Source organism: Sus scrofa, chromosome 3, assembly GCF_000003025.6.
Source record: "Sus scrofa isolate TJ Tabasco breed Duroc chromosome 3, Sscrofa11.1, whole genome shotgun sequence".
NCBI lineage: Eukaryota > Metazoa > Chordata > Mammalia > Artiodactyla > Suidae > Sus > Sus scrofa.
In genome coordinates, this window is record NC_010445.4 from 106,397,774 (window position 1) to 106,412,832 (window position 15,059).

General features: G+C 40.0%; 1 protein-coding gene across 1 annotated transcript in view; it reads right to left on the reverse strand.

Moving 5' to 3' along the window:
* Nucleotides 1–15,059, reverse strand: part of LTBP1 (latent transforming growth factor beta binding protein 1) — a 423,791-nt gene that overhangs the window by 97,026 nt on the left and 311,706 nt on the right. The window contains 1 exon segment of the mRNA XM_021087653.1: nt 6,033–6,155. Coding sequence (XP_020943312.1) covers nt 6,033–6,155 — 123 coding nt within the window.

The window sequence follows — 15,059 nt, forward strand, 5'->3', positions numbered from 1 at the left end:
AAATATAAATTAAAAAAAGAAGGCAGAATTAAAAATGCTACTAAGATTCAAAACAAAACAAAACAAACAAAAACCCATAATGGAGGCAGTCATGAAGGGAAACAGGTATTTCTGAAGTACTTAGAAGAAGCTGGAAAAACATAAGGTCACATGGTGGTGTGAAAGGACCCTGAGCTCAATTTTCCAAGGAACAAGGAAAGCCAAGAGAAACGGTTCTATTTTGATGATAGCTGCTGGAATGTCAAAAGAGAAAGTGGTGAGTGAGGAGTTTTTAAAATGCTTCAAATAAACATGAAGCTACTGACTGAGAACGTACATAATTCTTTACAAGCACTCCAGTCCTGGATATGAATTTACACCAATGAAGAAAAAACGGGCCTCATCAATAACTTCAACGTGGTAGAAGCCGTACTTGTTTCCTAAATGCTTTGGTTTGGCCCGGAGGTTGGTCAGACCTAAGGAGGTAATTCTGTCTTCCTTGTCTCCAGATACGGCCTCAGAATGTTCTGCTGAATAATTAGTCGGTTTATAAGAGTTTAATACTATTAAATACGGTAGGACTAAGCTTCACCACCTACACTACAGGCGCAGGAGGATTAGTGGAGCTACCGGATGAAAACACACCAGTGCTGTCCTCAGAGTGGGAGAAAGGAGCCCTTAATCTAAAAAGAACAGAGCTGGAGCTCCCGTCGTGGCTCAGCGGTTAAAGAATCTGACCAGTATCCATGAGAATGAGGGTTCTATCCCTGGCCTCACTCAGTGGGTTAAGGATCTGGCGTTGCTGTGAGCTATGGTGTAGGTTGAAGACGTGGCTGGGATCTGGTGTTGGTGTGGCTGTGGTGTAGGCCAACAGCTGTAGCTCCAATTCGACCCCTAGCCTGGGAACCTCCATATGCCGTGGGTGCAGCCCAAAAATAAAATAAAATAAAATAAAAATAAATCTAAAGGTTTTTGCCAGGAGAATTCAATTAACTGCACAGCCCTTCCTCTAAAGTATTACTGACAATTACCTCTGTCCTGAGCAAAGTTGCTTTTCTTAACCTCTCATGAGGCATTAATATATATATTTTTTGTCTTTTTGTCTTTTCTAGGGCTGCACCCGCAGCATATGGAGGTTCCCAGGCTAGGGGTCCAATCGGAGCTGTAGGTGCTGGCCTACGCCATAGCCACAGCAACACAGGATCCCAGCCACGTCTTCAACCTACACCACAGCTCGTGGCCACGCCAGATCCTTAACCCACTAATCGAGGCCAGGGATTAAACATGCAACCTCATGGTTCCTAGTCAGATTCATTAACCACTGAGCCATGACAGGAACTCCAAGGCATTAACATTTAAATGTTATCCTGATACAAGCCAGGTGTCAGGTTATCTCATGTTTCTTGAAAAAGTTTGCATTAACTATTAATGTAACTAGAGTTCAGGAATTTGTTTATTTAATTTCTTATACAAATTACTGTAGTTTACTAGAAAATTTTGTTTCACTTATTGTGAAATGATCCCTTTTAATTACATATAAAAGGGATCAGTAAAGTCCTGGCTGCCAGCTGTGGACTACCAGTAGAGAAATTAAATAAGAATTGTGTCTTACAAATGATTTTACACCTTTTCAATGCTCTCAGTCTACCAGCTTTCTGAGTGGCTGACAGCAAAGAAGAGCCCACACCATGCTTGCTTTCAGCACATCCTATAAAATATATGAGATGTCACTTCAAGGACTGAAGACCAACAAGAGCTCATGGAGCTGGATGGAGCTCAACCTAATGTCTGACAGCATTTTTAGTGCTTTGGCCTCTTTTTGACTTTCTCAAAGAAGATGACAAATTAAGCACTCCCATGTGAAGATGTCTGCAAGAATATACTCTCCATTCCAAGCACTTTCAGGATATGCCAGACCTCTTGCATAAGTTACTCATTTACGTTGGGAAGACTGTCAGAAGTAATTCATCGCAAGTAATGATACACACATTTGGAATAACTCAAGGCAACTCCGTTATCTTGAACAAGGTGATCTTTGGGTCTTTCAAAGGACCAAGGAGAACAGAGGCAGGGCAATTCTACCCATCAAAAAAGCATTTTCTTTCTCTGATGAGGAAAAAAATTCCTATGGCCAATGAACATTTTCTGATAAAACAGGCATGGAGGACAAATGTCTTTTCTCTCTTGTGCCAAGAGATGAATAGAAAATATTATTTGTCATGAAAAGTATTTTTTTCTTTAATTTTTAATTAATTTTTTTTGGCTGTACCTGTGGCACATGGAAATTCTCAGGCCAGGGATCAAACCTATGCAACAATAACAGTGACCTGAGCCACAGCGGTGACAACACCAGATCCTTAACCCACTGGGCCACCAGGGAACTTCTGAAAAGTATTTCTTTAAGGGACTTTTTAGCACATATTACTATGACAATTCCTGCTCAGATTAAAAAATAGAGACTACCTCTAGGTGTTATAACTTTAGGACATATAGCACTAAAACATACAAAGAGAGACAGAGACAAATACAAAAAGATACAAACCAGTAATGAATTAATGCATTAGAGAATGTGTTTGCCACCTGCAAAAAGCTGTCAGTACGTTGGTAAGGTAAGATACAGTCAATATTTAGGACTATCGACAAGGTGAAACTAGCAGAGTTACAGCAATACTGAGGAAGAGACTTCAGATCTGGGTAGAACTTGACATCTGTGAGCTCATGTCATTTGGGAAAGATTATGAAATCATTAAAGAAAAAGGATGTTAAACATCCTTGTTTATTATTGTAAAAAGAAAGGGCTCTGATTGGGAAGGAAGGAAAACAACTAGCGCATATATACATTTTTGAAGTAGGAGATAAAGATCTTGCCTGAACCCACCCCAGACTGTAAAGGGAAGAGCCCAGCAGAACCTGAGTGAAGGGCAAGGTCAAATGGCAAGTGGAGATAACAGCCTTTTCCCACCTGCAAGCTTGGTACATGCTGCTTCCTCTGCCTGCCAAGATTTTCCTCCCCTCTGTAGTCAATATTTTAAGATCAAGTTCAAAGAGCAACACCTTTGTGAAGCCTTCTCAGAAGCATGCACGCAGAATTAGTCACATACCTCTTGGCTTCAACAGAACTTTGGACATGACTATTACTTGGTGAATAAGAACATCAACCGCAAAATATCATGCTCTGCCCCTGCCTGACCATATTCTCCATGTATCATCTCCGTACTTCTCTGATGTCTCAGTATCTTATATTGTTTCATGCAATCCTCACATCAACCCTTGTAGGTACCTTTATTGCTACCTCCTGGAAGATGAGCAAGTAAGGCTTAGCGGAATGAGAACATATCCAAGCTCACACAGCTTCTCAGTATCTGAGTTAGAACCTGGTATATGGCCTTTAAAAAACCAACATTAAAAAATAAATAAATAAAACACCCAAAACTAGACTCCACACTTATTTGGATTTCACCAGTTTTTCCATTCAGGTCCTCTTTCTATTCCAGGATCCAATCCAGGGGACCCACGTTGTATTCAATACTCAGCTGTCTCTTCTCCCCAGTCCATATTTCCTTGTCTTAACAACCTTCATTGTCTTGAGGATGTGGGCCAGAATCCCACAGAATGTTCCCAGTTTGGACTTGTGTGATGTTTTTCCTTGTGATTAAGGCTGGGGTTATGGGATTTTAGGAAAGAAGAGCACAGAGGTAAAGCGCCCTGGTCCTTGCATAATGTCAGGAACGCATGACATCACTGATGATTTAATCTTCCTCACTCGGTTATCTACATATGTACGTTTGTTTGTTTTATTGATTTATTTTTCTTTTTAGAGCTGCACCTGCAGCATATGGAAGTTCCCAGGCTAGGGGATGAATCAGAGCCATAGCCAACAGCCCTGCCACAGCCACAGCAATGCCAGATCCAAGCCACATCTGCGACCTACTCCAAAGACTGCAGCACTGAGAGAGGCACCGGGATAGAACCCACATCCTCATAGATACTAGTCAGGTTCTTAATCCACTGAGCCACAACAAGAACTCCCATATTTTGGTGGGGGGATTTTTTTGGTACTTTATTATCTATAATGATCTGTTGCAGGTTTGCATCTCTTCCAATGAATAATAGTCCTTTGAGAGATTACAGCCTCTCAGTAACATATGCAGTGCCTGGAATGTGCTGGTTCCTTTATATATTTGAGAGGAAGGAAGGAAAGCATGAGTAGAAGGTTCTGTAGCAGCCTAGTGGAATGCCCTGGAGACTGGCAGATATGAGTGTTCCCAGAGGCAGCATCACCTGATGGAGTGAACTCTGGCATGGTAGGGAGACATTCTAGAGAGGAGCAGGCTCAGCTGGGATGGTGACGCCAAGAGAAAGATGGGGGTAATGAGTCATTCATTCAACACATGTTTACTCTGGGCAGTTTCTCTCTGGACAGTCTAATCCCTGAATTTCAGGGATGACATGAGATCTGGAAATCTGAAATTATTTATCCAAGGTTGTATAGTGAATCACCGGAAGAGCCAGGATTCAGGCCAGTAATGAGGATGAAGATGGGTGTGCAGGGAAGGATAATCTTGAGCAAGGACATGGGTCAAAATAAGCACAAGTAGGGCAGTTGTGACATCAATTTGGACATGTTAGAGAATGTAAATTGAAGAAAGCAGTGGTGACAAGTCTGGGCTAGAAAGTGGGGGCAGATGACAAGGTTTTTACGAATAAGCAGATGAAAAGAAGCAGGCAGACTGGGAAGAGAAGATAACATGACAAGATATGGCAATAAACCACAGAGAGAAATCAAATAAAGATTAGCAATGACTTGGAGCACTAAGACTTTTATCCACCATTAGCTGTGAGTATGAGGAAGAAATAATACCTTTCAAATGATTCTCATTTTTAACTTTTTCTGAAGAGATGCCTGGCTTAAAGCTGTGGATGCAGCAAAGGACCAGGAGAAAAGGGAAATGTGCCTACTTCATATGCTTTCCTGGGAGTGGCTCGTATTCTGCTGTATGAAGGGAGTAAGGCACCAAATTCAGATGCCTGCCAATTCGCCACTGCCAGTAGAAGAGGCGTCAACGCTTAGAGGTCAAGAGTAGGGTATATACTGCTTCCCTAGGGCAATAGTAAATTAATCAATACACTGGCTGCTCTACTTTGCTTGAGACAGTTTGAAAAGCGTTATTAATGAAATGTAAAATGCTCACGATATGTCATTAAATGACAAAAAGCAAGATGGAAAACTGTACACAGAAAATAATCTTAATGACATAAAATATCCATGAGACACGAATATCTTCAAATGAAGTTCAGAGATTATTGCTTTATCTTCTTTACCTGTGTTGGCTACATTTTCTATAATAAATGCATGCCTTTTAATAGCAAGTTTATTGTAATAAATTTACACACCACAAAATTCATCTATTTTGTATGTTTGTGTGTGTGTATGTTTTTTTTTTTAGGGCCACACCCATGGCATATGGAAGTTCCCTGGCTAGGGGTTTGATTGGAGCTACAGCTGATGGTCTGCGCCACAGCCATAGCCACACCAATCTGAGCTTCATCTGTGAACTACAGCACAGCTTGTGGCAACACCGAATCCTTAACCCACTGAGTGAGGCCAGGGATTGAACCCACATCCCCATGGATACTAGTTGAGTTCTTAACCTGCTGAGTCACAGTAGGAACTTCCATAATTCATCTGTTTAAAATGTACAATTCGAAGTTCCCACATGTGTGTGCATAAAAAGAAAAAAAATTAACATGTACAATTCAATAATTTTAGTATATTCCCAACTGTGTACAACTGTGGGTATCGTTTTTCTAACTAGAAAAAAATGAAATGAACCTATGGTTTATAGACGTTCCCTAAAAATACACTGTTTTTCTTTACATAAACAGTGACCACCAAGAGGAGTCACTTTCAAAGATGCCAATCAAAATGTGCTCAAAGTCGCTCAATCAAAATAAATGACAGGTAGCATCCTTGCCTTTTCTAAGGCTAGTTACTCTAATATGTTTTTAAATGCAGTTCAAAGGAAAATGAGAAATCTGATCCCAGTGTTTACCTTTACAGTGCTTGTGGTCCGGAGTTGGGGTGTAGCCCTTGTGGCATGAACACATGTAGGATCCTTCCAGGTTGGAACAAGTACCATTTGTACAGATCTTTGGTTCCAGGCATTCATCCACATCTTGAAGAAAGTTGCATAATGAAAAGGAAAAAAAAAAAAACAGACAAAGAGAGAAAAAATAGATAAACATGAATAAAGTTGATTTTGGTTAGAAATGGACACAGCAGATCTTCAAAACAGGGGCAGATTCCTTAAGATATGTTTTCAAATTAGCGATTAGAAGGAAAAGACACTCTAGTATGATGTGCATGTAGATGGTTCTGTGGTTTAATTTACTTTCTGCAAAGTAACTCAAAAAAGGAACCAAACATGCTCTATGAATAATTCAATGGAAGGCTTGTTTAGAGGGGATGGAGGAAGAGAGGGTAGTTTTAGAGCAACATCCCCTGCAAAACAAAATATTCCAAAGAATCACAGATGTGTGGAACTGAGAAATTTCAGTATAATGTGAGGGTTCACTGAAGCAACAGATAAGACTCATGACCCAGAGACCACATGAAAATTTTTAACAGAAAATGGGGAAAAATGGAGGAGTTCCCATTGTGGTGCAGAGGAAATGAATCCAACTAGGAACCATGAGGTTTCAGGTTTGATCCCCGGCCTCACTCAGTGGGTTAAGGATCCAGCATTGCCATGAGCTGTGGTATAGGTCACAGACGTGGCTTGGATCTGACATTGTGTGGCTGTGGCCTAGGCTGACAGTTACAGCTCTGATTAGACCCCTAGCCTGGGAACCTCCATATGCTGTGGGTGTGGCCCTAAAAAGCAAACAACAGCAACAACAACAAAACAAAAACCAAAAAAAAAAAAAAAAAAAAAAAAAAAGAAAAGAAAATGGGAAAAAAATTTGGTAAAACTTTCTAAGGTGGTATTGAATCAGTGTTAAACAAACAAAAAAAACCAAGCTAGGGACATGAGCCTACTGGCTAGTTTGAAGGTGGGGTATAGACTGAAGGGGCAGATAAAATAATACAGCTGATCTCTATCAAGCACTTACTGTAGAAGGCACTGAAGGCTTTACATACATCCTGTCATTTAATGCTGACAAAATTTATATGGGCTACCCCTTCACAGAGGAAGGAGCTGAGATTTAGAGAAGTTTAAAGCTTGTCCAAGGCCACCTGGTTAAAAAAACTGATAGGTCAGGTTTGAATCCAATCAGCCTAACTCCAAAAATTATCCTTTTAACTTGCCTGTAAGGTTCGGTAGGAGACAAAATTAAGTCTAATAGAAACAATTACAGGGAGAGAGTACAACTTTGTTTTTATTGTTTGCTGAACCAGCATTTATATCAATATCAATAATCAACATCTGGGCGTTCACTGATTTCATCTAATATTCAATAAGCTCCTACTAGAATATCATAAATTAAAAAAAAAACACTTGAATTCTGTGTAAGCCCACTGTATTTTACCATAGAATGTAACACATAGTCAAAAACTTAAAGAGGAAAAACCTCAACTGCAAAGTGCTAAAAATATACACAGTTTCACAATTTAGGCTTAATTTTACAGTAGTTTAGAATTTAAGCAAAATATTTCATACATAAGGCAGACAAATAATAAGAGGAAAGGGCTCTTGACTGCATCCATTTCATTTCACAATGCACACCACAAAAGCAATACACCTTTCCATCTCTTTGCAGAGAAACATGAACATACTAACAGAGACCTAATTTTAGGTCAGCAATCACTCATTAGCATTGCATCTCATTAAAACTGTACTCCATCTTTCCTGCAATGGAATCTGGAAACAGGGTATAACCAAAACAAGGCACAGGGGGATCTTGTGTGTGCACACATGTGTGTACACCATATGTACGGTGAAAACAGCCAAGGGATTAATTCTGCCTTGGTGTTCTATCTCACCTTCACAAAATCACTATTTATGATAAAATGACCCTACTCCAGGACAACAAAAACAGCACTTCCAGACGGATTCCTTATCCACCCTTTCCTTGGTTGTGGGAGTCCTCTTTTGTAAACATGGAAAGCACACTACTTGAGAGAAGAAGCCAAACATTGGAGCCAAAGTAAATAATGGGACAAAATGAGCCTAGACATTAGGCATGGAAATTCCAACAGCAATGTGAAAATGTCATGTCTAGGATCTCGTTTGGTTTCAAAAATATTAACACATTGAAAAACGTATGAATTGCTCTCTCTTTATTGTTCATGCACCAGAGTATGTGATTTATAGGACTGCAGAATGTGACAACATTAATTTCTAAGGCCATATTTTCTCTTCAAGTAAATGAAAAGACATTGTAGATTACCATTCATGAGATACTAATAAAACTTCTATTTTGCCAGGCTACTACCATGATTAATGATGAAGCAGAATGCCTTGAAATATGTAGAAGAGTCTGATGTGTTTATTCTTTACTTACTACAGTCATAACTGCACGGAACCTGAATCCTATAGATAGAACAGTGTGGAATGAATAAGCACATGGCTTAGAGGCACGTATGCTCTTAAGGAAATAACTATATAGTAAAATATCGATAAAGAACCTCCATATAGAATCAAAAGGTACAAACTTCCAGCTATAAAAGAAATAATTGGAGTTCCTGCTGTGATGCAGTAGTTAACAAATCCAACTAGGAATCATGAGGTTGTGGGTTCCGTCCCTTGCCTTGCTCAATGGGTTAAGGATCTGGCATTGCCGTGAGCTGTGGTGTAGGTTGCAGATGCGGCTCAGATCCCGCGTTGCAGTGGCTCTGGTGTAGGCCGGTGGCTACAGCTCCATTAGAACCCTGGCCTGGGAACCTCCATGTGCCGCAGGAGCAGCCCTAGAAAAGGTAAAAAGACAAAAAAAAAAAAAAAAAAAAAAAAAAAAAAAAAAAAAAGAAAGAAATAATTGACAGGGATGTTAAGTACAGTATAGTTATAATAATGTGTTGCATATTTGAAAGTTGCCCTTGAAGAATATGGGCTTGAACCATATGGGTCTACTTATACATGGGTTTTTTTCAATAGAAAATACTACAGTACTAGACAACCTGCAACTGGGAAGAACTGTGGATGCAGAGGGCTGACTGTAAGCTATATGTGGATTTTCGGCAGTACAGAAGGCTAGTGCCCCAACACCAGCATTGTTCAAGGGTCACTATAGATCTTAAAAGTCCTTATCATGAGAAAAAAAAATTTTTAACTATGTACGGTGATGGATGATCATTTTGCAAGGTATACAAATACTGAATCATTTTGCACATCTGAAATATAATGCTATTTCTCAATTATATCACATTAAAAAAAAGAATATCTGTATAGCATGAAGATTCTCGAGTGGGGGCCTCACTTGATGGATGAAAAGAAATGAAAGTCAATGTTGTATCTTGAGTCAGAGCTCTCTCCTTAACTGCTGATCCCCATACCTTGTTTGTTAGTCCCCTGGGATATCTCTACTTGATGTCCCACAGGCACCTATGAGTCTTCATGGCCAAAATGAATCTTTCTCCTGCCTTCCCTTTATGCTGTGTCCCATGTCAATACAGGGTACCTCTACCCCCTCAAAGGCCCAGGTCAGAAACATGTGGTCATCTTTCCAGATTCCTTACTCTCCTTCTTTCCTCACACTGTGTACTACCAAGTGACATGAATTCTACTTACCAAATGCCTCTCAAATACACCCAACTTTACTTCCTTCCTACCACTACCAATCTCTCTCACACGGGTTACTGGCATCATCTTTTAAGTTCTCTATTTAGAGACTTGCCCTATCAAATCCATTGTCCAGCTTGCAGCCAGAGCAATCTTTCTAAAATACAAATCTGACCAATGACGTTACTTCTCTGGTGTAAAAACTTCCAGTAGTTTCCAATGTTCTTCACTGTAGTCAAGGATACCAACTTGAGGGGCCCTGAGTGGTACTGACAAAGGGTCAGACCCCCATAGTCCTTACTTCTAACCCCTGGGAAGATCAATGCCATGGGAAACAGGTGGCCTCTACCCACCTTACCATTCATCACCCATCACAAGCAGCCCCCAACCCCTGAATCAGAGGGAGCTGCTTGCATCTTGGTTTTCTATATTGGAGCTCAAAATTCATTCTAGGATTAGGGTCTTATTGAAGTCATATCACCAAAATTCCTACATGCATATCCATAATCTGTACAAAAGGGAAACTATCCATGGAAAAATGGATTACATGTTAAAAAAAAAAAACTTACCAATGGACTTTGGGACATAATTTTGCATTTGCCATTCCATGAATTAAAACTGCCACAATAAGGAAGTTGCCAGGAATTAACAAAATGCCAGGTCAGTACTCTGTGGCTATGACTATAGGACAAGTTGCTAAATCCACCTCACTATACTAACATTGAATCCAAATTGATCCTTCTCATCTACAATACCTTGAAAAACTCTCACAAATGCCTTGTTGAAAACTAGAAATCCTATGCCTATAGAATATCCTGATCTCCTCCTCTAATAATCCTATCAGCAGAGGCAGTCAGCACAGTCTGGCCTAATTTGTCCTTAAAGAACCCTGGCTAATTCTTATAATCAGCACATCCTTTAAAAAATATTTCACCTCATCATTGGAATCCTACAGTTTACGGTTCTTTATCAAGATCAACATGAAGTTCGGTGGTCATGAGTTCCCGAACTCCACCTTCTTTCTTCTTTGGAGAGAAATGGGGACATTAAACTCTCTCTAGCTCCCTGGCAACTTTCCATTCCCCACAATTTCGCAAAGATGATTCCCAGCTGGCCAGCAACCCCACCTGCAAATTCTCTCATTGCCTTGAGATGTAATTCATCTGGGTCAGGAACCCTTTTGAAATTTCCATTCCCAATACCCTGGGAACACATTAGACTGCCTGAAGCCCCTCCCTGGTGGGCAGGACCTCTAAGGTTCTGAGAGTAGCCAACAGCTGCCTTCCCACAAGTCAGCCATGGCCACGCTGCCCCCTTCCACTTCACCTCACAGCTCCTTCAAGTTAGGTCAGAAGTGGGTCCAGAGTGAGAGTTTACCAGCATTCTTTCTTTACTTCCAAGGAGATGAATCTGTCAACACAACGAACCAGCCATTTTTCTGAGGCCATTCAGCTTCATTTAATTCCTTAGTGAGCAGGAATTCCTTCAGTGAGTGAGCACCATTTGATAATGGGAAGAAAACATCTTATTTCATGTATCACTATAGCTACATGAAAACATAGAATTCCTCCCACCCAAACATTACTTCCATTATCCTTCAACTATTCTTTTTTTTTTAGGGCTGCACCTATGGCATATGGAAGTTCCCAAGCTAGGGGTCAAATTGGAGCTGCATCTGCCAGCCTACGCTACAGCAACCACAACGCCAGATCCAAGCTGTGTCTGTGACCTACACCACAGCTCATGGCAACACTGGATCCTTAACCCACTCAGTGAGGCCAGGGATCAAATCTGCATCCTCATGGATACTAAGCAGGGTTCCTTACCACTGAGCCACGACAGGAACCCCCACCCCTCAACTATTCTTCACACACAGGCTTTATGATAAAGATGATGGGAGAACATATTTGACAGAAAAGCAGGCATGGCAAAATGAGAGACAGATGCTTGTTAGGTCAGTTCAAGGAAATCCCTTCACCTGCACTTGAGGTATAGAACATTCTTAGGATCTCACACCCTTCTATCAATTCTGACCAAGTTAGAAAGGTGCAGTAGCAGAGCTGCCTACAAAAATCTGTTATACATTCCTCAAAGACTCATCACTGCTTTTCAGAATTGGAAAACAGCCAATGCTATGTATATCCCAGATCAAGATCCAAAGATGATCTCAGAAAATCAATCCACTAATCCCACCAAATCATTGGCTTCCTACCTCACCTTTCCCAAAAGAACATTTGGTCTTTGAGCAAATCTCAGCTGGGCTATCTATGGGGGAGGCCTGCCATCTCAGACTCTAGGATCCCTGTGCCATAACTATAGCTGCTTGCAAAGGACAATTCCAGCCCACATGGATCTCTCCTTTCTATGAACTTTGATTTTCCTTATTACCTTAATTATATTATTTTGTGCTCTAATTTTCTTGAGTGTGCATGAGAAGTATATGAGATATTATATAAAACAATACTAGCTTTGAAGCTAAAAGTTGTGGAATCATACCCTAGCTCTGCCATTTATTACCTCTGGCCATGAACAAGCCTGTTCACCTATTTGGGAATCAATTTCTATACCTCTACTAGAGGTATATTTTAAACTATATAAAGAGAAATTGTCATTGCAGTAATAGGTCTTCCCACACAAGCCTACTTCTTGCCTTCACAGTAGTTTTTTGTTCCGTCGTTGAGATATAATTGACATTATAACATTATGTAAGTTAAGCAACAAGAATATATTTTATAGCACAGGCAAATAGAGCATTCTTTGGTAAAAACTTCAAATGGAGTATAATCTATAAAAATACTGAGTCACTATGTTGTCACCTGAAACTAATATAATATTGTAAATCAACTATACTTCAATAAAGATAACATTGTGCAAGTTTAAGGGATGCTTTGATACACATTGCAAAATGATCAACACTGTAGCATCAGCTAACACTTCTATCATGTCACACAATTATCACTTCTTTTGCAGTGAGAATGATTAAGAGCTAGTAGTCTCTTAGCAACTTTGAGGTTTATAATACAGTATTGTTAACTACAATTGCTAAGCTGTGCATTACCATCTCCAGGGCTGATCTACTAGTTTCAAGTTTACATCCTTTCATAACATGTCCCCAATTCTCCCAGCCCCTTACAACTGCCATTCTACTCTGTTTTGTTTTGCTTCTTTACAACTTCAAATCTTCTCTGGCATCTACCAGACACATAGTGGTGCTCAATAATCACTTATTGACTGATTAGAAGATTCCTTTAGTACATAACAATCTAGGGATAAGGCTGATGTTTGCATGTTTTATAATACCCACAAAAGGTAGATCTTGAGCTCTGCTGCCACCTTACATAAAAAAGAATAAATGTAGGAAAAAAGTCTTCAATTTCATGTAAGTTTATGAATATTCATATATTCCATAAAGGTTAACAATGAGTCTTAAAAATCTGAAAAGAAATCCAAGGGTGAAAGGAAGTCCTAGAAAAAGGAGCTCTCCATGTTTACCCTGAAAGTTTTCGGCACCTGGTTTCTGTTGAGACCGTGGCTAACTAGTTATCAAGCGGACTGAATGCCAAAGACCTATGTTTAGAAAACGCAAATGGGAGTCACAAGGTCATCATTAACTTAACTATGGGCTGACAAAGAAAGATTGCTTTGATTAAAATCTGAGAAATTTGTGTTCCCAAGTTACATGGTCTGTCACAGAATCAAGTGTAAAAAAAGACAATAAAGCAAACTCAAAAAAGGCTAGCTGCACATCTACTGTGATAGATATTGTATCTTGTGATGGTGTGCAAAGGAATTAAAGTAAAAAAATGGGGCTGGCAGTACTGTAGATGCAGAAACACTTGCTAGGAATGATCAGTGACCCTGCAGAGAAGGGCTATGATTTTCAAGAAGTACATTCCAGCAAAACAAAAATGCTCAGAAGTTGAAGCTATAAGATTAAGATGACTTAAATTCATAGGAGGAAGTTCCTATATGACAGAGAGTTAAAAACCATATGAGTTTAAAGAAAGCCAAAGATAGTTATCCATAGAAATCTGACATATAATTTACTTTGACAGGTATCAGTTACAATTGCATTTCTTCTGTTTCAGGACCAGGGAAATAAAATGGAGGTAATGGGGTTGGGGAAGAAGGATTATAACATTTCTCAGGTCCTACCTTGTGTAAGACACTTTACAAAGTGCTTTATGTCATATTTAATTCTGACAATAAACCCTGTGAAGAAAGCATTGCAAGCCCTATTTTACAGATATTGAAACAGCTTCAGAGACGTCACAGAGCTCACATCTGCCTAATTTCAGGACAGTATGATCTTTCCATCAGAGTTACCGAAGGTTCCTTTAAACAGCGAAACATTAGAGAATTTCCTTTGGTGGACAGATCTAGTCAGGTCTGAATCAGGCTGGTTTAGTTCTTCATGAGTCAAACCTGCAAATTGGGAACTTGATGCATTGGCTTCCTCCAAGTACGGTTCTGGTTGAAAGCAGCCAGATGGGACTGGCCAGAACCCAGGGTGATGAAATAGTCCTTCGAGGTGGGGATCGCGTGGGCAACAGATCCAGGCTGAATGTGAGGTCCAAGGAATACAGTGTTAAATGATGAAAGTGGCTCTCAAGAGAGCACCAAGATCCACAACTTGAAAGAAGAAGCTACATTAACCGAGGAGCCAACACGAGTTGCCAAAAAGCATTAAAGGATAGATATTCTGAAAGTGGACAATGAACTATTGAGAATGAAGGACCATATGCACCAAAGTAAATACTAGGAAAAAAATGTGATCCCCCAGACAACACCTGCTAACATTTTTACCTGTTTCTGCCCCCAAAAAGTTTCTAATTTATAAATCAAGGAGAGGCATCAATCAGTAAGATCCAGTTTACATGGCATGAATACAAAGAGGCCATTAACAGTTTTAGCAAGTCCACTATTTAGTGAAAAAAGCATAAAGTGTAACTGGCATCAAATCCCTGAAGAATATAAGGGTCAAAGCGGCAATTTTTAATTCTTTTTTTTTTTTGTCTTTTCTAGGGCCACTTCCCACGGCATATGGAGGTTCCCAGGCTAAGGGTCTAATGGAGCTGTAGCTGCCGGCCTACACCAGAGCCACAGCAACGTGGGATCCGAGCTGAGTTTGCAACCTACACCACAGCTCACGGCAACGCCGGATCCTCAACCCACTGAGCAAGGCCAGGGATCGAACCCACAACCTCACAGTTCCTAGTCGGATTCGTTAACCACTGTGCCACAACAGGAACTCCACAATTAATTCTTAATGAAACCACTTAATAGAACAAAGAGCCAGATGGACATCAAGATCAACAAATTTTTAAAAAACCACAAGCATAATGACAAAGAAAGTAATAT